The sequence below is a fragment of the Rhinoraja longicauda genome, chromosome 30 (assembly GCF_053455715.1).
Source record: "Rhinoraja longicauda isolate Sanriku21f chromosome 30, sRhiLon1.1, whole genome shotgun sequence".
Lineage (NCBI taxonomy): Eukaryota > Metazoa > Chordata > Chondrichthyes > Rajiformes > Arhynchobatidae > Rhinoraja > Rhinoraja longicauda.
The window spans coordinates 21534637-21560981 of NC_135982.1; the positions used below are offsets into that span (position 1 = coordinate 21534637).

A 26345-nucleotide genomic window follows, 5' to 3' on the forward strand; every position below is an offset into this window, starting at 1 on the left:
CGTTTCAGCCCATAACACGCCCAGATTAGTCCCACTGTTTCTTTAGCAGTGCAAATTCAATGAAATTCAATAAAGAGAACAAATTGCACAGTGGTCCATATTATCAGAACTGTTCTGACAAGTAAGTGGTTTAATTTACCTGAAACAAAGGTGGATGAAGTTCAGTTCCATACCTGATGACTGAATCCATTGCTGCAATCCTCTCCGTAACTATTGTCAACTCACAGCAAGTAACATCATTTAATGCTGGTCCTGAGTTACTGGCTAAAATAACCTGCATTTGAAAACAGTAATGTCAGAAAGCTCGGAGTGAAATTAAACAAATCCACTTAAATAAGACTCAAAGTTCTCCCATTGCACCAAATGCATCTACAGCAATGATCCAGAAGTTCCAGCACATTGTCCAAGCACTGTCACTGCCTATCTACTCTCCGTATAGTATTAGTCCCAGCTGCTAGGGGTGCTCATAGAGGAGGGAAAGTGGATGACAGACAGAGAAAGATGATCAGGCACCAAGTTGGCAACATCTACACAAAGTTCTGCACAACAGCTAGCTGGCAAAGGGGAGATGAGGGAAGGGGAGAAGTCCAGAACAAGGTAATCTTTGGCACACTTATAACTCCGGAGGTGATGTTTATCATGAATAAATATAGTTTTCAAAATGATTTACTCCTCTCCAACATGTCAACTTAGTGTTACTGCAATGTGAAAACCCCTTCCTGCACGCAGCAAAAACACTTGATGAAACTAGCGCGGCGAGTGAAGTTATATGGGATTTATCAAGCTGATATTTCTCCATGTGAAAAGTCTTAAGTGAAACACAGATTTCCTCCAATTTTAGTTGCGAACCATGTCATCCAAAGGAGGAAAAGGAAGACGTATGAACAGCCAAACATCCTATTATTAACTCTTTCTCCCTCCCAGCCCTTGAACATGCAGAGAATGGAGGGATATAGATTATGTGCCGGCAGATAAAGAATCTGTGTTGCCAGCTCAGACATTGTGGACCAAAAGACTCTTTCCTATGTTGACTGTTCTATGTACTAATTTAAAGAGCTCAGCTGGATCTGTACAGATGGATCTTGTATGATAGAATTCTACAGCACTGACACAGGCCCTTCAGCCCAGCTTGTCCATGCTCACCAAGATGCTTCATCTAAGCTACACATCTTGAATTAATTGTGTCCTGCACCTCTATTCCACCTAACTGCATGGCACAAGGGCAAAACATCCATATTATAGAGTGCAAATGTATGCATAAAACAGATATGCATTTAAATTTATTATTATAGAAGTTAAAACATGGTAAATGTTCTATGCTTAAACAAATGCAGCAGAGCGCACACTGACACCATTGCACCAGAACAAAATTTGAAACAAAATTAAACATTTTTTATCTTTAACATTTGTTCAATTTGTAGCCAAGCCTACAGCAAGAACACATCAAACTTACAATAAAACATTAATGGCTTCAGGCAGCTGCGCAGTAGGTTCAGTATATTCAGCCTTTCGTCAATGACCAAAAGCTCACACAGGGTTGGGAGTGGGAAAGGATTAACAGCTGACCTCCTGAGCGACACTAATGAAAGAAAGATCATCTCCCCAGTAGATGGAAAGTAAGTTATCCTCATCCCAATTCTCATCTCTTCTTTACTTCTGCCTTCCTGGAGTCACCATTGAATATCAGGGCACCCTCGAGGCTAATCTGGCCAAACATTCATACATGTAGAGCAGGTTTTAGCTGGTGTAGGAGCAAAAATGGAAAGGCCACGTGGAGTTGGTGTTACTTAAGACTGACCTCCTGGTGCGGGTGCACCAGTCTGCTACAAAGTAACGGGCAATCTATTTAAAACTGGTACTCGCGCACCAGGAGGTCAGCTTTAAGCAACACCAACCTCACGCGGCCTTTCCATTTTTGCTCCTACAAAACGTCCCACACGGGTACCTTACTTTTTAAGGCCTCCCCTCTCTGCACACTGGTACCCAGTTGTCATTGGATAAGGTTCATTGGTGTGATGAATTTAACTCCCAAGTAGCTCAGTGTATTACAGGCAGTTGTTGGCAACAACGTCCAGCACAATGGCTCAGACAGTGAAGCCTCAGAGCTCACAGACAAACAAATTCACTAGTTAAGCAATTCCGGGTAGCACAAGGAAGAGAACAAGAGGAGGGATCGGTAGGAATAAGCACACCTTGTGGTTCATTATTTCATAATGAAATGAAGCAATGTGCGATACCTTACCTCAGTGCCTTTCGACAGCAGCTCCCTGACAAATGGGAAAACTCCAAGAATTATGTCTATCCCACTATTATCTACGAAAAATAAGGCACATTTGTGAGGAGGACCCTGCAAGAGAAAGCCAGTAGGGTTTGGTATTCGATCACTAAGTAAATCTCATCTCAGCTTTTTAATCTCTAATCATTCAATTGGTCATGTCTTGAAGAAATGTGCAGAATTTCTTGCAGATTCTGTTTCCATCAAACAGAACTATCAAGAGAAGTTAATGGCATTGTGAATATTATTACTGACATATAATCGGAATAGAATAGAACTAACAAAGCGTGCTATGAACATCAGAGTGATTTATGGCTACAGCCAAATTAGAAACTTAATGGCTGTTCCAACCACTTGTGTTATGCTCTTGACATTGATGATTTTTGACATCTTACTAACTAGCTGTCCTATAATTCAGTACAGCTTTACAATATTCTATTTATAAAGCATGTGGAGCAAATAACTTGATTCCTGGTTGCACCTGAATTTCGATATATTTATTATTCTGGATATAAAAACTCTACCTCCCAATCAGATTGAAATTGCTGCAATGCTTTTCCAGGTGCTTTGTTCACAATAGCTTAGAAGCAAAATGTCAATTGAAAACAAATTTAAAGAGAAAACTAGCAACAAACATTAGCTTTCTGCACATTTTTTCCAATATAAAGCACTTACAGAACTCAGTATTCAACAGCTTCAATCTTACTGGCAGCATAGACAAGGAAGGCAAGCTCCTGTGAGAACCGTCATTTGAGAGGGGCTGTGTCGAAGTCACAGTGTAGGCTTTGGGGAACTTTGGGCTTTGGTGAGGAGGACAAGCAGAATTAGGCAAGATAAGGTCTTTCCTTTCTTGATCTCACCTTCTCCTTCACAGGAGATAGACTACCGACTGAAGTCAATTACAAACCCACTGACTCCCACAACTATCTAGACTACACTTCGTTCCACCCTGCTTCCTGCAAAGACTCTATCCCCTACTCCCAATTCCTACGTCTAGGACGTATCTGCGCCCAAGGTGAGGTGTTCCATACCAGGACATCAGAGATGTCCTCATTCTTTAGGGAACGCGGGTTCCCCTCTTCCATCATAGATGAGGCCCGCACAAGTGTCTCCTCAGTACCCCGCAGCTCCGCCCTTGCTCCCCCTAGTCGCAACAGGGACAGAGTCTCCCAAGTCCTTACCTTTCATCCCATCAGCCGTCGCACACAAAACATAATCCTCTGACATTTTTGCCACATCCATCGGGATTCCACCACTAGTCACATCTTCCCATCTCCACCCTTTCCGCGTTCTGCAGAGACTGTTTCCTCCGCAACTCCCTGATTACCTCATCCCTTCCCACCCAAAGCACCCCCTCCCCAGGTACCTTCTCCTGCAACCGCAGGAGATACAACACCTGCCCCAATACCTCCCTCAACTCTGTCCAGGGACCCTGACAGTCCTTTCAGATGAAGCAGAAGTTCACTTGCATCTCCTCCAACCTCATCTACTGTATCCGTTGTTCGATGTGGACTCTTATGCATCGGCAAGACCAAATGTAGACTGGGCGATCGTTTTGCTGAACACCTTCACTCAATCCACCTGGACCTACCTGATGTCTCGTTTGCTAAACGCTCTAATTCCCCTTTCCATTCATACACTGACCTTTCTGTCCTAGGCCTCCTCTATTTGTCAGAGTGAGGCTAAACGCAAATTGGTGGAACAGCATAAATCATATTTCGCTTGGACAGCTTTCACTTGACTTTCAGTCTGGTCTCGAACCAAAACATCTCCCATTCCCTCTCTCCAGAGATGCTGCTTGTCCCGCTGAGTTACTCCAACATTTTGTATCTATGAGGTCTTTCCTTGACTTTTAAGAGAGTCAGTTTTAAGTCATAGCCAGGGAGTCACACAGCACATAAACAGGCCCTTCGGCCCAACTCGTCCATGCCAACGATCTAAGCTAGTCCCATTTGGTCCATACCTTTCATATCCGTGCACCTGTCCAAGTATCTTTTAAATGTTGCTATTGTACCTGCTTCAACTACCACCTCTGGCAGCTCAATCCACATACCCATCACTCTCGGAGTGAAAAAGCTGCCCCTCAGGTTCCTATAATATCTTTCCCTGCTCACCTTAAGCCTATGGCTCCTGGATCTTTCCCTTGGGTAAAGGACTGTGCACATTCACCCTATCTATTCTCCTCATGATCTTATACATGTCTATAAAATCACCTCTCAGCCTCCTGCCGTCCAAGGCCTGCCCAACCTCTCCCTATAGTTTTGGCCCTCGAGTCCTGGCAATAGACAATAGACAATAGACAATAGGTGCAGGAGTAGGCCATTCAGCCCTTCGAGCCAGCACCGCCATTCAATGCGATCATGGCTGATCACTCTCAATCAGTACCCCGTTCCTGCCTTCTCCCCATACCCCCTCACTCCGCTATCCTTAAGAGCTCTATCCAGCTCTCTCTTGAAAGCATCCAACGAACTGGCCTCCACTGCCTTCTGAGGCAGAGAATTCCACACCTTCACCACTCTCTGACTGAAAAAGTTCTTCCGCATCTCCGTTCTAAATGGCCTACCCCTTATAGATTTTCTCTGCACTCTTTCCAGCTTAATGACATCCTTCCTATAGCAGGGTGACCAAAACTGAAGACAATACTCCAAATGTGGCCTCACCACGTGTTGTACAACTATAACAGAACATCCCAACCTCTATACTCAATACCCTGACTGATAAAGGCCAAAAGAGCCACTGCCTTCTTTACCATCCTATCTACCTGTAAGGCCACTTTCAGGGAACTGTGCACCTGTACTCCTAGATCTCCTTGCTCCACAACATTCCCCAGGGACCCATCATATGTATTAAATTCCATTTGCCATTCTTTAGCCCACTTACCCACCGATCAAGATTCTGATGTAATTTTTGATAACCCTCTTCGCTGTCTACAATACCACCTACTTTAATGTCATATGCAAACTTATTAATCACGCCTTGCACATTCTCATCTAAATAGTTGATATAAACCATAAACAGCAACGGGGTCAGCACCGGTGCCCGAGACACACCACCAGTCACAGTCCTCCAGTTTGAAAAACAACTTTACACCACCACCTTCTGCTTCCTTGCATGAGGCCAATTCTGTATCCAGCAGCTAGTTCTCCCTGGATCCCATGCGATCTAACCATCCATAGCAGCTTACCATGCAGAACCTTATCAAAGGCCTTACTGAAGTTCAAATAGACATCATCTATGGCCTTGCAAGTTCTATAAAAACGCATCAAGGTTTTGGAGACACAGACTCTATTTAAAAACAAACATGCTCATCAGGCTTTTTGTGGTAGTTATCCACAGTTAAATATAAGGTAAGTGAATGCACCAGACTTACAATTAATACCAGAGGCCAATATCTGCTGATTAGGGAACTGGATAAATATTTGTAGGAAAGAACTGCACATGCTGGTTTAAATCAAAGGTAGACACAAAATGCTGGAGTAACTCAGCAGGACAGGCAGCATCTCTGGAGAGAAGGAATGGCTAACTTTTCGGGTTGACACCCTTCTTCAGAAGAGTCTTGACCCAAAACGTCACCCATTCCTTCTTTCCAGAGATGCTGCCTGTCCCACTGAGTTACTCCAGCATTTTGTGTCTACCTTGGATAAATATTTATCAGGTTATGAGATAGAATAATACTATTTTACAAATTTGTTCATATATACAGCCATGGCATCATATGATTCCACACACCCAAACAAATCACTTTTAAGGAACCATCTTGTGACTCACTCCCACATTTAACACCCATATCTAAAATTAAAACTTTAACCTCCATTTGAAGGATCATCCTAGTGGAATAACCTGACCTGCAAACAGTGCAAACGCAAACAGTGGCCATGCATGCAAATTCCTACCTTAAGTCGCTCTATCCAGTCATTATATGCATCCACCAGCCAAGGGCGTGCTGAGAAATACAAAAGCATGCAAGAGTTAATCATTCACACCAAATTCTTCAGGGATGGACTGTGACCAAGTATGAAACTCTCGGGGAAGAAACATTTCAGAACTAGACCAAGTACTGTGACTGTGCTGTGACACCTCAACTTTGGACTCGGCAACAAAAAGTAAAATTGTCACTGCCATGTGCAGACAACAGGACATGCAAATGCAGAAAATTGTAATGTTTCAAATGAACATGTGGATGCTTCAGAGTTCAGGAGATATTCTTGAAGCATTAATCTGACATCGCACTCTCTTTTTGTTTGCTGCATTTTTGATGCTCTTGTAGTCCTTTGGTTTTGAAATTAAGTGAATTAGCTGGTGCAAAATCTTCCATCTTATCAGATCTGTCTTCTTTCCTGGATCATGTATTGTGCTCATTTAAGTGAGCACAATAATGAACCACTATCGCTGAAATAATCATATCTGAGCATGGTGCAACAGAGACGGGGGAATAGGAAGAGAGTGGAGGGTTTGGGGAGAGGGGAATTGGGTACCGCTGTTGATGTGGAATATTTAAAATTGAGTTATAGCGCCAACTGGGAATTGTCCTTCTTATTGTAGAGTTGAATTACTTTAAATTCTTACGATGACACATGATGCGACATGGCTCCTTACCTTGCAGTTGTTTCTTCGCTTCGTCAAAACCAAACGCTGAATTTGTTTCAAGGACACTAAATGTGACAACAGAAAGACATGATCAAAGACAGGCAGGTCCAGGACATTGCACAGGATACTGAAAAAAGGCTCAGATACCTTGCTAAATGTTATTACCAGGAGTGCAGTAAAACAGTGTTTCCCAAACCCGTTGCTCCATTAGTCTGTAAATGCACACAGTAATATTTTCCCCAGAGATTTCACCAACCCAGCAAAATATCACAGTATTAACCAGTTTATTGAGTTTCTGTCAAACTTACTCTGAAACAGCTTTGGCTCCCCAGTCAAAGACATTTCCTGCTAAGAGACCTTTCACTAATGCAAGCTGCCGCTCCTCCATGCTTAGCGAGTCCAAGTTCCTCACCACCTTCTGAAAGTGTTTCAATGCAACGTCATTTTCCCTTTGCTTCACCTGGAAAACAGTGAATGCACAAGGCTCCAGTCAAATTGCAGAAAATGACAAAAACCTGACACATGAATGTTATACATGGATCACAAACTGATGCTGATCTTCTAATGTCGTGCAAGTAACCAAAGTGGGGTATAAATGTCTGTCGCAATTTCAGGGTTGTTTATACTCTGTGCAACAGACTCTGTGCAACAGACCACGTGCCACAGACTACTCTCGACAAACTGAGGTGCAAGCAAATGTCTACCTGCACACCACATAACATTGACTCACACAGCAAAAATTAAGCAAATGCTGCTATTAGCACAAGCTCCTGGGGGTAAAAAGAAATACACAAAAGAGGTTCAGCAGGTTGTGGGCCTGGAATGAGATTTGGGCTACAGTACACAGGTTAGATTTCTTAAAAGGATAAATTAATCTATCGTACAAAATATAATGCGTTCACATTTAACTTACCCCTCCTAAAATACAATATCCCCTGGCTGAGGAATCAGGGGCAGTTTCAGAATAAAGGGCACGCAATTTACAACTGATACAAGGAGAAATGTCTCCATTCAGGGGATGGTGAATCCTCGGGCTTGTCTAACCAGGAGGGCGGTAGAGGCTCAGTCACTGCATTCAGTCAAAGTTTAGATCAAAAGATTTCTGAACATTAAAGAGAATTAAAGGTTATGGGAATATTACTAGAAAATGATGCCGAGATTGATCAGCTGTGATCATACTGACTGATGCTGCAGCTCCAAGGGCCAGATGATCCACTGTTCCCATTTCTTATGTTGTTATTGCAGGGTCTCAACACTACTAATCTGCTAGTATTGCCAACCCCAGAATAATGTTAGCATTGCAAAATTTATGGGGAAGATCTTATTCCACTACATACAGATGTTTGCCCCAACACTGGTGAAACCTTAAAGATACAAAGTTCCTTTCATGGCACCTTTTCTGATCCCAAGAGATCCCAGAGCAATACATGATTAATATATAAAACATAGAACAGTACAGCACAGGAACAGGCCCTTCGGCCCACAATGTTTGCACCAAACATGACGCCGTTAAACTGATCTCATTTGCCTGCACATGAACCATATCCCTATATTTCCTGCATTTCCATGTGCCTATCTAAAGGCCTCTTAAATGCCATTATCGTATCTGCCTCCACCATCACTCCTGCCAATGTGTTCCAGACTCCCACCACTATGTAAAAAACTTGCCCTGCACATCTCCCTTAAACCTTCCCCCTCTCACCTTATCTCTGTGCCCTCTAGTGTTGGACAGTTCCACCCTGAGAAAAAGGTTCTGACTGCCTAACCATGATCTATGCCGCTCTGAAATACTTTTGAAGTTCATCTCTGTTAGGAGAAACAGCAGCCAATGTGTACACAGCCCTTAAACATAGCAACGTGTCGCTGACCAGAAATTCTGCTTTCATAGCATGAAGATAAATTACCCAATAATCTATTTCACCAATGATGCTTAATGAGTAAATATGGGCCAGGACACAGGGAGAAGATACCTGCTTGTCAGCAAGCAATTTCATAAGATCTTTTTTTGACTGCAAGGGGCGTGTGAGACCTCAATTTAACATCTGCTAGATATTACGCATTCAGCGTCATATTAAAGCATCAAGTCCCTGAAGCAGGAAGTTGAAGCAACAATCAGAATCAAAAAGAGGCAAAGGAGCTTTGTCTCCATGAAAACTCAAACAAAATGCTGATGCTAGAAATATGAAAGATGTGAAATTAGAACTGAAAATGCTGAGAACATGCCGCAGGTTAGGCAGCAGTGGTGGAGAGTGAAGCTGAGTTGCATTTCAAGATTGAAACTCTTTGTCAAATTGACCTCTCATGTTTAAATCCAGATTCTCTGAAGTATAAGCCAGAGACGAACCTAAACAGCGGCACGGTGGCACAGCGATTGCGTTGCTGCCTAACAGCGCCAGTGACCCGGGTTTGATCCTGAGCACGGGTGCTGTCTGTATGGAACTTGTACATTCTCCCTGTGACCACGTAGCTTTTTACCGGGTAGTCCGGATTCCCCCCACATTCAAAAGACGTATAGGTTTGTAGGTTAATTGGCTTCTGTAAACTGTCCCGAGTATGTAAGATTGTTCTAGTGTAGAGGGTGATCACTGGTCGGCACAGTCTAGGTGGACCAAAGGGCCTGCTATTTTCTCGAAGGTGAAGTTGTTAAACTGCAGGCTCCTCATCAACATGATGGGACACTGCAGTTTGTGGGAATCTGCTGTGCACAAATTGGCTGTCATGTTTCCTGCACATCAAGAATCATTATTTGTCTATGTAGAACTTTGAGAGACATCTGAGGAGCAACACAAAAATAAACTATATAAATGCAGGATTTAACTTTGTTTGCAGGACAAAGCAACTCAATTAATTGGCACCCCACTGATCGCCCAAAACACTGATGTGCACGATGTTTTCAGCATGAAGCATCAACAGCTGGTCAAGGCTAACTTGATAGCATAATCTAGATTTACAATTCAGAAGGACAAGGACAGCAAATTACCTACAATTTTTTTAAATCTCATCTTTGTTACTGCTAGTCCTGCCACAAATCTGTTGCAACTTCCAATTTGGGGTTAACAGACAATGAACACCTTGGGCTGGTCTCCAAAAACATGTCTGCAATGTGCAAACCCCTTCAATCTACTCCAACCCCCCCCCCAAAAAAAACACATCTCATCCAGTGGTTAATTTCTAATATATGTTTTCACAGAAAACATAAGCAAAAGGTAAATAAAGATGTAAGAAAACCAGTTGTATTATTCCAGTATTTTGCTGCTGCCTCAACCCATGGAACAATTCCACTGGCCAAAAGTTCAACTTGCAATTCGTGTTACATTAATTTAAAGAACCCATTTTAAGTTCAAATATTACAAAGGGGAAGAAAGGAAAAATAACTATTCACCCCAGACTCAATCAATGTATATTAAACGAATCAAACAATTTTTGGTCTCAACTCTTCACTTCCTTGTCATTTTGCTTCAAAATCACACCTTTGTAAACAAAAATTATTTGCAACTGCCCCAAATCAACTCAGTCATTGCTCTCTTTTACTTGTGATATTGTGCATACGCATGGTATGATTTTATTGGAATGTGTGCAAAACAAAGCTGTATCCCTGTACGTGTGACAATAACTTAACGACTACTTACAAAAATCTATCGTATATGGTTTTTAATTATTAGGTGTTTATTTAGTTTAGTAACACAGTAATATTGGAAGTAGTTTTTTTTTTTTTAAAAGAGAATCTCCAATGTCTTTTCCACAAAATGAGTTAATGGTGAACTAATGTGGTGAGAAGGCTGCTTACATTTCTGGTGATACTGGAGAGCATTGTTAACTCAACAGCACCCCCTAGCAGCCAACTCTTCATCGTACCATCCCTAAAATAGTTCAAAGGCTCTTTCATCGTCAACCACAGTACTGTCAGCACAGGTCCCTGTTTTCCATCATCAAAGCAACATAAAAGTCAAAGACACTCAGCCGACCCTTTGTATTGCATGTAAATGAATGCCATTTCTTTTTTCGAGATAAAATAAAGGAAAGCAGGAGTGCCTACTTTTGAGTAAGGATCTGGAAAGTTGAATTCATTCAGACAGTGCTCCCGCGTGTCCAGCAAGCTTCTGACCGTTAGGGATCCATATGCACTGAGAGAAAATGGAAGTGAAAAGCATTTTCAGGATATACCAGGACAGCTAAAGATGTATAAAAATTTATGTGATCAACAATCATAATGCTGCCCAAGATCAGGTTCCCCAATGGAAAATGAAGGAAGTGAGAATATTAGATTGAACTTGGCTTTGATAATTTCCATACTAAAAAGTTTATTAACACCTTGTGAAGTACTGCAGGGTTCTAATTATGTCCAGGGAAGGGCCCTAAGCAAGTAGTGGAAGTTTCAGGATTGAAGAAAATAGGGAGGATGGAAATAAAACTGATACATATAAGATTGGGTCTTTTTTTTAATAATTATTTATTTTTAATAGTAAATTCGCCATTACAGATTTCCCAAAGTCAAGGATTTTTGTTCAAGTATCTCTCCACCTCTTTGGCAACTGTATACTTTATATTTGCGAAATACAAAACCTTTTTCACGAAACCTGCCACAATGGCCATGGATCTTTGAATTCACCTGCTACAAGCTTGCTGGTCACACAATAATACACCGTTTTATGTACTCACAACAGCAATTCTAATCAATTACTTAAAATAGATCCAGGCAGGAGACCAGTACTGGACATGTTTTAAAACGACAGTTACAATCTGCTCTCTTCCTTCCAGCCACGCGACAATAAACTATATCACTCTCAAATAACTTGCACCAGATTCCAAACATATTTCCCCCAAAACAAGTCTGTGTTAAATTGCTTCTACTGTCTTCCTGGAGTACCTAGCCCAAATCATTACTACTACTCTCAATAATATAATGTATCTGCAGATTGGTTTTGAATTTACCTCCTTAAACTGCAGGCTGTCTCCTCTGGTGCTACTGTTCTGGACAAGATGCATTAGTCCCTTTAGAATCCTAAAAACAGCAATCATTAACTTCTCAACCTTTTCTTTTCCAAGAACAACATTCCCAATTTATCCCCCAACACCCAATTCCCCCTATCACCTTACTGTTCTGTGGCAACCAGAACTGTGATCAGTACCAGAAGCACTTGCGTCAATGAGTATTACACCTGCAAGGTTACGTGACATGTCCATACAATTACACAGACCAGGCAGCACTGAAAGGAGCTACTGAGCTCAGCTAGTCTTTGCAAGCATTTATGCACCCCACCCCAAGGTCATCTCATCCTAGTTGCATTATGGCTTAATACTATTGCACTTAATACGATTGCTATTTGCCTCAGCTATTCCTGGTGAGGGAGCTGTAGTTCAACTTTGATCTGTAACAAATCAAACATTAGAATTTAATCAATGAAATATTTATATTCACAATCTCATCGTACCCAATGTCTGAAGTGATCAATACATTAGGATTGGGTGTTTTGTGGATCAATCTACATGTAATTGCGATCCATTTTTTAAAAATGTTCACAACTCACAATGGTTGATGCCTCAATGTCTGAAGTTTGTGCCTGTATTTCTGGCGAAATTTCTCTGCTCGCTCTGGGGCATCCAGTGACTGTGGCTGACTGGCGACAGCCCGCTTCACTACCTGAAACAAAGCAAATCAAATAGGTTCATATTGCAACGACCAATCTTGGCTGAATTTTCTGTAGTTTTAAAGAACAACAAGCAGGAACAGCGATGAGGAACTTGCATTGATGTTGTTCTTCAGCATTTCCTCAGAGCATCTCAAAGCATTTCACAACCAACTAATTACTTCTGATGCACTCACGCGGTCCTAATGAAGGCCAGCCTTGCAGGCAACTATCCCAGAGCAATAGACATCAAAGACCATTAAAATGTGACTTTGAAAGTGTTGGGTGGGGACTGTTTTTTGCAATTTAAAACTGGAAAAAAAAGGCTAACATAACTTGTTCCATAATGCAGATTCATTGTCAGGGTATCATACTCTTGCCTGAGGGAGGGTAGCCAATCAGCTCATACTCCACCCACAGAACCACACAGCTTCCACAATTCCCTTCTTAACCACTAAGGGGCGGTGAGGAGCCATTCATATTCTGAGACGCTCCTCAGTGCCATGAACACATTCTAGTATTGATCACCCAGCAAACAAAGGCTATTACACAAACATCTGGTGACACGGTTCCAAACTCATAATTATCTCCAACCTACAACCACAATTGTACTGTCATCCATCATCAGCAGGCTCAATTCTTCCCAATACTTCTCTGACCATTTAAAAACTTTCTTCCTCTTGCTCTAGCATGTCACGCATTCCCAATCGGAGATGAGCTCGGGTATAAGATTTATACACCACCCAAACACAGCTCCCACCTGAGGACTTATCATCTTCTCAATACCAGCTGCATCCTCAGTTTCTTTGTCTCCACCACTGCATAGCCGTGCCTTCCGCTACCTCAGCCCCAAGCTCTTGAATTTTCTCGTTTAAGAATCTCATTAAAACCTACCTATTCAATCAATCATTGTCAAGCACCATTTCTTTGACTCGGTTTTACATTTTATCATGATCACATAACTACAAAGCACCTCGAGACACATATAAATGCAAAATACTGATAGGCAGCTAGCTGTGCTCCTGTTTTGTGTATTTAAGCTCCAAAATTTTGTTTTACGAATCTCAGAAATTAGCATACAAAGTGATATTGAAGTGCAACCAACAGGTAGCATTTCTAAATGCAAAATGACAACTGTGTTATGTCCCATATGAGAATGTATTCCCATGAAGCAAGACGTTTGATGGAATGTTTGCTGTACTGGGGAAAAGAAAACAGGCATTCTTAGCAGCAAATAAGAGGTTGGTATATGATTTCCCAGAGTGGGGCAGTCTGTGGAGTTCTGCCAAGAATACCTTTTTTTTCCAGTTAAGAAAACATTCTCTCAAAGCTCTGCTTCCACAATGTCTAGTGGCAGCTGCTGCACCTTCATCATCTTGAGATCAAAAATCACATGCTTTCGTTCCAGATCTGATGAAGGAAAGATACCAGTCCATCGATTCTTTTAGCTGTTTGCTTTTGCACACCAGTAACAAGAGGGGTTTGGCAGGGTGAGATTCTCACCCAATGGCAAGGGTATTCCAAACAAAGTTTCCCGCACACTTGGTATGGTGCACACACATGCCACCAAATCCAAATACAGCACATTCACTGGCTTGGCTTTATCGATTCTACTAATTACAACTACCTAAAACTACAATAAATTTGTCCAACAGGATTTCCCTTTTGATTCTATGTTGATTCTAACCAGACCTCGTAAATTCTAAGTACCCATTACTATTTCTTTAGCAATAGACTCCAGCATTTTCCTTACTATTGATGTCACACTGCCTGATCTATCAATCCCTATATTTTTTCTCTCTCCTTTCCAAAATCGTGAGGTTGTTTTCAACTTTCCAATCTGTGGGAAGAAGTCTGCATCTAAGGAAGTTTGGAAGATTATCATCCTACGCATTCGCTAATGGCAGTCACCTTCTTCAACCCACTTGGATGTAGGTCAACATGTCCGGTACATTTATCGTCTTTTAGTCCTATTAACTTCTTCAGAACCAATTTTTTAAACTTGTGGCAATTTCTTTCAGCATCTCATTTACTCAATTGCTGTGTTTTCGTCTATGAAGGCAGACAAAAGATTTGATTTCTCAAGTATTGTCTCATTCCACAATGACGTTTCTGCTGACTCAGTCTGAATGTGATCAATTTAGCTTTAACCAATTGGCCTTTTCCTTTTTACGTATTTATGGAACCCTTTTGAAGTTTGATATGTTTCTTCTAACATCACTCACACAACCTACAATAAAGAAAACTGTGGATAATCCAGTATCCAATTGTTCAGAAATCCAGATATTTGGTATCTGGCTCAAAGGATCACATCTGGTGAATTCCCTTTAAACTTAATGGAGCAGTTTCTTACATTCCCTTTAAACTAACCAGGGCTCCACTTCCCATGCTCCTGGGAAACGCACTGGGACCCAGTTTCGTATGTTTCCTTTTTAGTCACCAGTGCCCCCATTTCCTAGTTCCCTTTAAACTCAGCAGAGACCATTTCCTGCGCCCATTTTAAACTCACAAAAGCCTAATTTCCCACACAAGGAGCAGGTGGCCATCCATTTGATGGAAAATAAAACTCCTTTCAAACTCACTGGAGCTTTAATACACAACACTTGCTGGAGCACTACTTTCCATACTCCACTGAAACTCACTGTGCTCATTGGAAACATATCATATTATGTGTACTATTTTAAAAAGTGAATCAAAAGTGCTGTGTATTAATAGGAATAACATCTGACAGCAAGGGAAACATTTGATCAGTGGGAAAAATCGATTATTTCCATCAATGGGAACAGTTTTCCCTATTGTTCAGGATTCTAAATAGAGCAAGGCCCCTCTAGTTCATGGAGAACCAAATTCTAACCAGAAAAATGATGTCTCCTTGTTTGGAATAATTTTAAGAAATTCCTTCAAACTCCAAATTCCTTCCATGCCTTTACACTTAAGTGTGACATCCAGAACTGAATACAATTCTCTGTCTTTTTAAGGACATTCTCAAAGTGCCCTGTCATGGTGACTAAGCCCCACAGCACTGCTCAGAGAGGGGAATGTGCCTCCATCCTCTTTTCTGTTACATGGTAAACCAATGCGGCTGAGACGAGCAAATTTCCAGCTCAGTCCAAAGCTCCTGCACGTGCAACTTAGAGCAAACTGAGCAGACACACATTGCGTAGAGGGTTAGCACAGTAAAAATTGTGCAGCATTAACTCAATGCTGAATGTCAGAGTGACAGTGCAACGCAGAGGAATATTTGTCAATACTAAGCTATGTATTCAGATTCACTGATCATTGGGCTTAAAATCTGTAAATTTAATTTCTCCTGGTTTAGAGCATAAAAGGTACCATAAAACAAGATACATCTTGTTCAATTCCAGATCTGTCTGATTTTAGTCAGTGCTATTACTGAGAATTTGCACTTTTAGCTTTGTTAAAGAAGAAAAGACAAAAGCTGGGCTTTCCTTCTCTGATCATTACTCAGGAAATATTCATGGAAAAGCCATGTGTGCAACTTCATAGAGAATCATTCTACTTTCATGGAACTGCTAGATTGGATTATTTTCTCTGCTTGCACACACTGAATGTTCAGTTAAACAAGATATTGAGAAGATGGCCAGCAGTTGGAAAAGGATGGGGGGGAGAGAGAGAGACTTAATTGCCCAATAAAACTTGCAAACAATATTGTAAAGGAAGGAACTGCAGATGCTGGTTTAAACCAAAGATAGACACAAGAAGCTGGAGTAACTCAGTGGGTCAGACAGCATCTCTGGAGAAAAGGAATAAGTGACATTTCAGGTCGATACCCTTCAATATTGTCTGCTTCATCCTAAGATGATGAAGTAGCGTGTTTCTATCACGGCAGCAGCAACTCCTGGAGGCCAAGGTGAATATCACAGATGTATTTAGGAGGAGATTTGATAACCCCACAAGGGAAAAAAGAGGCCAGCAGAGACCAGTTGCATCAAAAGGCCTGTTCTGGCACTATAGATTACAAGCAATTCTACGTATATATAAACTTACACCATCTAAAGCATCTTCGAAGCAGCTCAACCAATATTCCCTTGCCATGGCATCTTCAGTGAGGTCAACGGTATCTGGGACATACGATGATGCATCGTGTAGGAGGGGAAGATTCACCAGCTGCCGATCCAGACGGTCCATCTCCAACATGTCAAACTGCCAATGAACCAAACCTTGAATTTACTGTCCAAAGAAACACTTACTTTTAATTTCCCACTAAGCATGTATGCACTCTCAAAATTATGAATGTATAGTCACACGCACATAAATTCTATCTGGTTGTGTCGACAATAATTAGCGCTTCCATTTCACACCGGCAATAATGTGCTAAAATTAAGCTAGGCTTCAAAGCATTGTAGCCACAAAAGGCAGGAAAACAGAATTAATTCTACTTCTAGTTCTATAAACGCCAAAAACTGGTCATAATGTAGAAAAAACATAAATAAAAGCTACGCCACCAGCACCTCACTTAGCGCACAATGTGCTACTAGGAACGAGCACTACGGAAAATCAGCGTTGAAAGAGGTCAATGTAGCATTATATGTGGAAGGATGTATTGCTGAAAGACGGTGGGGCGAGGAGCCTGCAGCAAACCAGAGCCTCCAGCAGAGTGCATGATAGGCAAACCAGAGCATGTGACATGGTCACTGAGTGTGGACGTGTAGGGCTTAGGGCTTACCCTGGTCACCAGGTTAAGTTAAGACTGATGCATGTGTTGACAGACATCCTGCCCACTGGATTTCCCTCTTTGTTATTTGGCTGCAGAGCTTTCTCAAAGGTACTGCCATTGCGCTTGCTACCATACAGAAATCTGTAGGTGCATAGAGCTGAACAACCAGACAGGAGGAGACCACAGGATCCAGGCACATGAGTTGTTAGGTCTCACCAATGGCTCACACTCACCATGCTAGCCAGCCTGCAGCCTTGAACCCTACAACCTAGCAGCAGGTGGCCTCACTGCTTACTCCTGGCCACCAAACACAAGCATCACCAGCAGCTCGCACCAAGTCAAGGGTCAATTCATTGCTGGAGGAAACACAGTGGTGAGCAAGGATTCGCACCAGGTTCCCGGCACCCAAATCCTCAGAGAATGCAGAGGAAATGTTTGGGAGTGACATCTAGGCGGGACTGCGTGTTTAGTCAAGAGAAATTTTAGACAATCTTCTTGTAAAAAGAAAAGTTAAAGGAGCAGTTAAGAATTAGTTTCTGTGCTGAAAGATTGGAAAACTAAATGTCACAGACAAATGTTTACACAAGCTGTTCTGACCCTGAAAGGAGAATGCAAACATTCCTGAAAGGGTGATGCTTACTTAGAAGCAATGTAAAAATCTACTGCCAATGGGGAAAATACAAGGGAGTGGGGCTCGTTGGATAACTCTTTAAAAGGGCCGAATCTGCTTTATCAGTGTACAGTTTGATTATGTAATTAAAGCTTTAAATACAGGCCTCTCAGCTCTCAGTTTAAGAACATTTTTTTTTAAATCAATAGCACAGCTACATGTTCTATTTAGCAATCAGCTACTGGAGGCATTTAAACTGTATAAAGGTTGCAAACACTTTGAATCCTTGCTATTTATCACCAAGACGCAGTGTACCACTTTCAATCTCACTATCCATTTGCAGGTGGATTAAGTATATTTTCAATTGACAAGTTGGAAAGACCATAGGACATGCAAGGAAATAAAACAGATGGGCTTATAAAGCACCAGTATTGCATTTCAAGTTTGAACAAGCACAGATCAGCAGATTGAGCATGCCATCCAGCAATTCCCTCCAAGGAATTTGCAAACAGTAGCTGTACCTTCAATCAACAATAATAGACTCCTCACAACACTGCAGAGACAAATTATGACTGCAACTAAAGACATGGCTAATCAACCTATTCACCTTCAATGCTGATTAAACTGCTGATTACTACTTTTCATTCCTTCTCTCAAAGGGACAAGAGTTACACAGGGGAGCTAATACAATAAAGCAAAGCTGGGGGAGTGGCAAAATAAAGAGGATCACTTACTGAAAACTGCAGGAGGATTAACAGAAGATGGAAGAGACCAGAAAGGAATGAAAGATGCACGTTAGAACGTAAATGTGCAAAATGAGTGAGATAACGAAACCACATACCCTGCATTCCCCAACGAACAACAGTTGGATGTCTTTCACCAACTCTCCAGAAATCCTAATCAGACTTATAGGGAGAGGGTGGATACAAGAGGGTGGATTTTTTTTTAAATCATTTCAAGCCGTAAACAGATTATGACTATACTATGCAGGCTGGCTCTGCTGAAGAATGCTTAAACTGACAGCTGAAATTCTACTCGCATGTAGATTGAAAATGAGCTAATAAATCTTAAATATTGTAGCTAGTTGTAGTGTAATTTAATGCAAAAATTCTGCTGTATAATACAGTCTCAGAGACATTCGAGACTGTATTACACATTCCTTTTGCATGAAGTAGCCAAACATTTCCTTCAGTAAATAATTTTATGCCTTTGCAAATCTCCAACTGGCAGCACTGGTGTCAGTCCAGTGATGCGACAAAGATACCCAGAAACCTTCTACAAAAAGTACTGTCTAAACTCACAATCCCCTTCTCCACATTGACATTGCTGCATCAATAAAATTGCAATTTATAAAAATGATGTAAACAAAAAACAAAAATAAAACAAGCAAGGGTCTGTTTGGAAATCCTCTCGGATGAAATCCTCTCAAAAATGCGAAAATGATGCATGGAGATTTCAAGCAAAGGTCTCTTTATCCATGCCTTTCATGAAATGAAAGCATTTTTTTTGACGCAAGAGATTCAGTGCGTGAATTAACTCAATAAAAAGCTTTTTATTTCCAAAGTGCATTCTCACTTCAAATGTAGCCCCTACTGTGGAGGATACTGTTGCAAAATTTTGCCATTGTCAGCCTCAATCCTGCCCTGGTGGAACATGTAATCTACAAATAGCACATATGAATCTGCAAAACCAAAAAGCCTAATTAAGGACTTTTGAGCAAATCATTTGGAACAAATTACATTATACAACATTTGAAAAAACCTAAATTTAATCTGTGCTATCCTAGACAAAAATGTATTGTAACAACTACTTGGTATCTGCAAGCCTGCTTGCTACTCACTATTCTGAGAGAAGATTTACTGATGAATGTGGGAGTATTTTACCCACCATATTGACTGCTGTCAACAGTTTCAACAGAACAGATTTTATACAACTCTTGGTGCAAAAACAAAACACAATTCTCATTCGAGCGGCATACCGTTCCACTTCGTGTCCGCTGCATTGGATGTACATCAGGAGATCTGCTCATTAAACCTGAACTGCCAGCATAGTTCTCCCCCCAACTATACTGATTAGGATCTGAAAGGTAAAAGATAGGGTAAAAAGTAATAAGATGAGATGGCCATGGAAGGGCTACAGTTTTGATAGCAGTGAAAAAGTAAACATTACTAAAATGGAATAGATTTACCAAAAATCAATGCACACCCAGAAACCCTACACAAATTCTACCATGGAGAGCAATTACCATGAATGCCATAATTTGGACAAGCTGCAAGTATTCTACTCCAATGAATCAAGTTGATCGACTTTACATTAGGTCTACATTGTGTGGATAGCCTGCATTATGATAGTGTACATTCTTTAAATAACAATTAGGAGCACAGAGAATCTAAGATGAACACAGAAGTTAATGTGCATTGATGGAGAGATACTGTTCCCGTTGGTAAAGAGCCATAACTAAATCAGAGCTAGTCCACTCAGTGGGGAAATCAGGAAATACTTCTTCACATTAAGGATCATGGAAATTTGGAGCTCTTGCTCCCAAAAATTGCCGCGATTTCTAAGTTTCTAAGAAAAAATTCTTAGACGACAGATTTTTAAGATAATTTTTCACTTTGAATCTATAACATTAAGATGCAGATTGGAAGTGATCTAAATGAGAGACAGATCAGAATCAAATGAGTGAAACATTTACTTTCACTTAGAACTGGACCCACAATGCAAATTTTAACCATAACTGAATTACATTGAAACAAGTGCTTACTGTCCTCTTCCGCTCCCTTCAGGAAGGCGCCGATGGCACCAAGATATCCTTCATGTCTCAGAAAGAGTGCCTGGACTTCACCCTAACCACCAAATAAGATAAAACCAGCGATAAACAACGAGAGATGTGTAATTCCACTGAATTTCACATATGTAAAGAAATGAATACGGTTGAATTGATGGGAGAAGTTAAATGTTAAACAATTTAGCTGAATGACTGTTGAGATTACTTGCAACAAGCAGCTCGCATGATCCCCACTTCCCAACCATTGCCACGTGCCCCCACCCACAACATTCGCCACGATTGGTACCTTTGTGAAGTAGTTGATACTGTAGGTAATTGTGTGCATGGTAACAGGATGTCCTCGGATAAAAAAGCCACCAAAGTAAACTCTGCTAAGGTTATGCAGTTTGGCATACAGGCAAGCCAGTTGGCCTATGTCATTGCTGATCATGTGAAGTAAACTTTTGGCCATGTCCTCTTTAGTGAATTCTGCACACAGAAAAACAACAGATTGAATGCTCTGTAAGGTTAGGGGAAGTAAACGGGTTGCACGTGGATGCGATGTTAATGTTTTTTGCAAAGCACCACAAATCTCAAACATCACCTTTCTTAATAACTACTATGGAGGAAAAGAATGCAGATGAACATCTGAAACTTCGTCATACACCAAGTGCTAAACATTAAATCTGGCAGTCCACAATTTAAAATAAAACAGTCAAAAATTCAAAAACAAAAATAAAAAGATGGAGGTGAAATGAGTGCAATTAGACTTTAAGGCGTTGCGGCATCCTTCCCCCAAACAACAAGCCAACACCCAAATATCTACCAAGTTGCACCTACCTTTATCTGTAGTTGCAGACTTTCCAAAGCTACTAGCTATAAGGTCCCCAGTCAAGCCAAAGGATTCATATGCCCCTCCGTAAATGTCACGAACTAACATGTCTACATTATTATGCTGCCCTCTTGATGCAAGTTGTAACAATTCATCAAAGCGCTGGAAAGAAAAAATGAATGTCAACCATATAAACTAATAAAAGTCAATCTTGGCTGATTAGGGCACAGAAAGGCAAACTTCATGAAATTGTTTTTAATTGAAAATGCAGAATTGTGACTAATTATTTTATTAATTTAGTTAATGGAGCTCAACGATAATATTATTTCACGATGAACAACACACGAAAAAGCACAAGATTTCCCTGAGCAAGTACTTTGGGGAACAAGACGGCATTTTAACTGGAAACTTCAACAGAATGGTGCACCTGCCATCCATATATTGTTGTGAAGAACTCTTAAAACTGATTAAAGGTGTCAGCCATAATTGTAGGGGCGAGCCATTCTCCAAAGCAGAACGTCATGTTCTCAGGTACTGCTTCAGAAAGATATGCACAATATCTACATTGACACACATATGAGCAATTAGGAAGGGGCCGCTGCACTGTTAGAGGTGCTGCCTTTTGAGTAACATAAACAAGGCCCCATCCATCCTTTTAGATGCATCTAAAATTTCATAGCACTTTTAAAAAGAAACAAGAATGTTTCCCTTTGTGCAGAACCAATATTTCTCCCTCAATCAATATAATCGATTAAACTTGCTGTGGCCAAATCATCTACTACACATTATAATACAATTGGCTACACTTCAAAGGTGTACGATACTTTGGAAGTTTTGAAATGATGAAATATGCTCCATAAATGCATGTCATTTTATTTTGTTTAAAACCTCATTTGGGCAGAGGTCTGTCATGCCAATCCTTGAAGTTCTCCACTTTAAAACAGAATCAAAGACTGCTTCAAGCCTAGACCTCTGGCTACGGTTAGGCATATAAGAACAAGAGATAGAACAATAATTAATACCTTTGTTTTTGTCAGCAAAGCTCCAAGTCCCCAAAATGTGCCACCTCCTATTGAACTTCCTCCTATTCGCTCAAATTGGTCTTCAGATTCCACCTGCATAGACAAGAAGAATCACAACAAAATAAGAGAAAATGTGTTAATTAGCATTTAATGATGCCTCATTTTCAAGGAGGAGTTGTGTGCATGCATCTCTCTTAAACACATCAACATGTATTCAAACATCTAGATTAAGTGCAGGAATAGGCCACTCTGGCTGGCAATCCTGCTCCTCTGCTTCACAGCAGGTCTGGTTGTAACCTCAGAGACACTAGGGACTGCGGGTACTGAAATCTCAAGCAAAAACAAAGTGCTGGAAGAACTCAGCAGGTCAGGCAGTATAAAGGGTCAGGTAGATAAAGGGCAGTCTGAAGGGCCCCAACCCGAAATGGTGTCCGTCCATTTCCCTCCTCCAATGCTGTTTGACCTGAGATCCTCCAGTACTTTGATGGTCGTAGGCTCGACATTGTATTCCTGTCTACCCTTGGTAACTGATCACCCCTTGCTTATCTGGTAACTTTGGCCTTAACCTGCTCACTGCCAAGTTTTTTTTTCCACTATTGGCCATGACACGAGTATACTCAGGGGTGTCAATGAACAGGTTAAAAAAAGGTGCTGAGTCGAGTACCCTTTAAGATAGAGGGTTCCAAAGATTCACTGTCTTAAAAGGACAATGCCTTACTTTTAAACTGCGAGTTTTCAATTCTCACACAAACTGAAATATCCTCTCCACCCTACAAAGACGACTTAAGAACGTATCCATTTCCCTCTCACCTTTTCAAATCCATACAGATCTAGTCTGTTCAAAGTTTCTTCATAAGACAACCCGTTCTAGCTACTACACCAGCAGATGTTCTGTGAAAAATACAATCAAAACATCTGACAACCAATATTAGCTTCCCATTCAGAGTCTGTTAGGTCAAACCCCACTTCAGTTTAAGTTTGGCACTCATGATGCAAGTCAGCATATTTTAAAAAATTGATTGCTAGGGCAAATAACTTCAAAGCTGCAAATAAAACAATACTTTGACAAATTGATGAATTTTGAAAGATTGTAAACAAGCTTCTGGATCAATTCAAAATGCTGTCTTTGAAAAGCTAAGGAGTCAACGCATAGCAATAAGACATTGAAACACAATGTGTAGCTGAATATATAGATATCCCTTACTTTTGAGAGATAATTTAGTGAAACAATCCTCTCAATTTTCTAAAACAGCTAAGAGCAGAACACAGCCACACTGTATTATTGTCGATCATTGACAGGGCTTCGGTAGATAGGTCCTACTTACCCGGACAATAGATACCCCTGACCCAATGTTGACCAGCAGGTAGGGAAAGATGTCTGGGTGTGTTGTCTGAAATCGGAATTCAGGGTCTGCATGCTTTACATACACAAAAGCCTCATGTGGAATATTTCGCAGAACAAAGTTGCAACCTTTAATTAAGCAAGTCATTTCATCTTCCTTACCCACTCTGCAAAGAAATTGAAAGGTCAGCCTCAGACAGAAAGCTGTGACACAAATCATTATATTGACTGAAGCAACAGACTGAAATTATAAGAATCTAACCTGAATTCTGTTCTAACAAGAGAATCAAGTTAAAATGAATTAAAACTGAAATTGTGCAGAGCTCCAGTGTATGAAGAGCATGGCAACAGCAGAACAGCATGCTCTCTTGTATTCTCCTGAAAACAGACTAAATCATGCAAAATAAACCAAATGTGATTTCCAACCCACATGGCATGTATCTATCATTAGCTGAAACACGAGGTAAGTTCCTGCCTTTAAAATTCTCACTAAATCCTTTACCTTTTGACCAGTATTTACTTCAACTCTCCTAACATTTCCATGTTTGCTTCCTCCTGCTATTGATGTGTATATTAAATACATTCAGGAGTACCATGTATGGTCTGGTCTGGTCTGACTGACGCAGCAGTACAAATTAACCAAAATATTACTAAGGATTGCAGAGGTATAACAGCAGATATGCCAAATTTGCCCTCTGTTCCCAGGAATACCAAAGGTGAAAGAAAGAAGCAACTGAAGATTTTGAATGGAATTGCCAGGTCAGAGAGAAACTCACTCCCACTGGTAAGGGGTTATTAATAGGGTGGTGTATTAAAAAAACACTCACAAAAGTAGTTGATTAATAACTTTTAAATCTGAAATAACAAAACTTTGTCAGCTAAGGCACATAATTGGAATAAAGATATGCACAAGGCATTTCATTGAATGGGAGCTGAACTGCTTATTTCAGTGACATTCAATATTGTTATGTCTCCCACACATCATCTCCCAAAAGCACAACATTTAGTCGAACAGGTAGGTTACAGGAACATAACATTCAATCACTATTCAAACAGCACAAGATCGAATTATTATTCTCTGTATAAAATAAAGGCAGTAAAATTTCAGTATGATCGTTACATCCAAGTACATCGATAAAAAGTTTTTTTTTATTCAGTAACCTAGTTTTATTCATAATAGCTGCATATTTAAAAAAACTGAAACTAGAATTCAAATTCCCAATATGCACAAAATAGCATTTTCCTCCATAGCAATAGTTAACAACATTTAATTAACAATAAAAAGCTGGCAGTTCAACCAGATACAAGAAAAGGGTCATAAAATAAAGTAGAAACAAGGAGCTGCAGATGCAGGTTTAAAAAACAAAAAAAGACAAAGTGCTGGAGTAAATCAATGGGTCAGGAAGCATCAGTCTGAAGAAGGGTCGCAACCCGAAACATCACCGATCCATGTTCTCCCGGGATGCTGCTTGACCCGCTGAGTTACACTTTGTGTCTTTACTTGGTCATAATATAAACCAGAAAGTATTAACCAGCTGCAATACATGCCCAGGTCACTGTATCATCATATCATATCATATCATATATATACAGCCGGAAACAGGCCTTTTCGGCCCTCCAAGTCCGTGCCGCCCAGTGATCCCCGTACATTAACACTATCCTACACCCACTAGGGACAATTTTTACATTTTCCCAGCCAATTAACCTACATACCTGTACGTCTTTTGTATCTGACATCTCCCAGATTTACCTCCCCACCTTTCTGAACCCTGCACTGTCTCTTCAATTTTCAGTATTAATAATCAATGGGAACATCAAGGCCATATTTTTGGCTAATGCTGTTGCTAATCACTGATTAATGCACAGGATGAATGACCTACAGCGCCCTCCATAATGTTTGGAACAAAGACCCATCATTTATTTATTTGCCTCTGTACTCCACAATTTGAGATTTGTAATAGAAAAAAATAACATGTGGTTAAAGTGCACATTGTCAGATTTTAATAAAGGCCATTTTTATACATTTTGGTTTCACCGTGTAAAAATTACAGCAGTGTTTACACATAGTCCCCCCATTTCAGGGCACCATAATGTTTGGGACACAGGAATGTCATGTAAATAAACGTAGTCATGTTTAGTATTTTGTTGCATATCCTTTGCATGCAATGACTGCTTGAAGTCTGCGATTCATGGACATCACCAGTTGCTGGGTGTCTTCCCCGGTGATGCTCTGCCAGGCCAGGCCAGGCCTGTAGTTCATCCAAAGGTTAACCACCATGTTTAATTAGGCATTCCAATTATTACCACACCCATATAAACAAAATACTTTACACTGCTTCAGGGAGTTTTCTGATTACATACACCAGCATCTGCAGTACAATATTCCTCATAACTTATAAAATCCATTCCCAAACTTTGCTTGCATTTTCCTTTCAGGCTGAAAACACTATAAAATGACCAAAAAAAAAGTTTTGTTTTAAGATTTGATCCAGTAAACAGAAAAGAATTCCATTTGTGTGGAATACAAAACTTAGAGGAGGTATAAATAAATATTTTAAGGAATGTAGGTTCACTAATTTACCAAGTTAGATTGTAACATTTCCTT

General features: G+C 40.6%; 1 protein-coding gene across 4 annotated transcripts in view; it reads right to left on the minus strand.

The window, feature by feature from the left end:
* Nucleotides 1-26345, minus strand: part of pank4 (pantothenate kinase 4 (inactive)) — a 45233-nt gene that overhangs the window by 11431 nt on the left and 7457 nt on the right. The window contains exons 4-17 of one of the 4 annotated variants that reach the window (XM_078424994.1): nt 23724-23907; nt 22399-22491; nt 21385-21538; nt 20852-21033; nt 20542-20623; nt 19756-19856; nt 16498-16653; nt 12391-12503; nt 10899-10986; nt 7171-7322; nt 6872-6927; nt 6169-6218; nt 2243-2347; nt 174-274 (exon numbers count right to left, since the gene is read on the minus strand). In XM_078424994.1, the coding sequence (XP_078281120.1) occupies nt 174-274; nt 2243-2347; nt 6169-6218; nt 6872-6927; nt 7171-7322; nt 10899-10986; nt 12391-12503; nt 16498-16653; nt 19756-19856; nt 20542-20623; nt 20852-21033; nt 21385-21538; nt 22399-22491; nt 23724-23907 (1617 nt within the window). Of the gene's footprint in view, nt 1-139; nt 275-2242; nt 2348-6168; nt 6219-6871; nt 6928-7170; nt 7323-10898; nt 10987-12390; nt 12504-16497; nt 16654-19755; nt 19857-20541; nt 20624-20851; nt 21034-21384; nt 21539-22398; nt 22492-23723; nt 23908-26345 lie in introns of all 4 variants that reach the window. The other 3 variants (XM_078424997.1, XM_078424996.1, XM_078424995.1) reach the window with 3 other exon arrangements.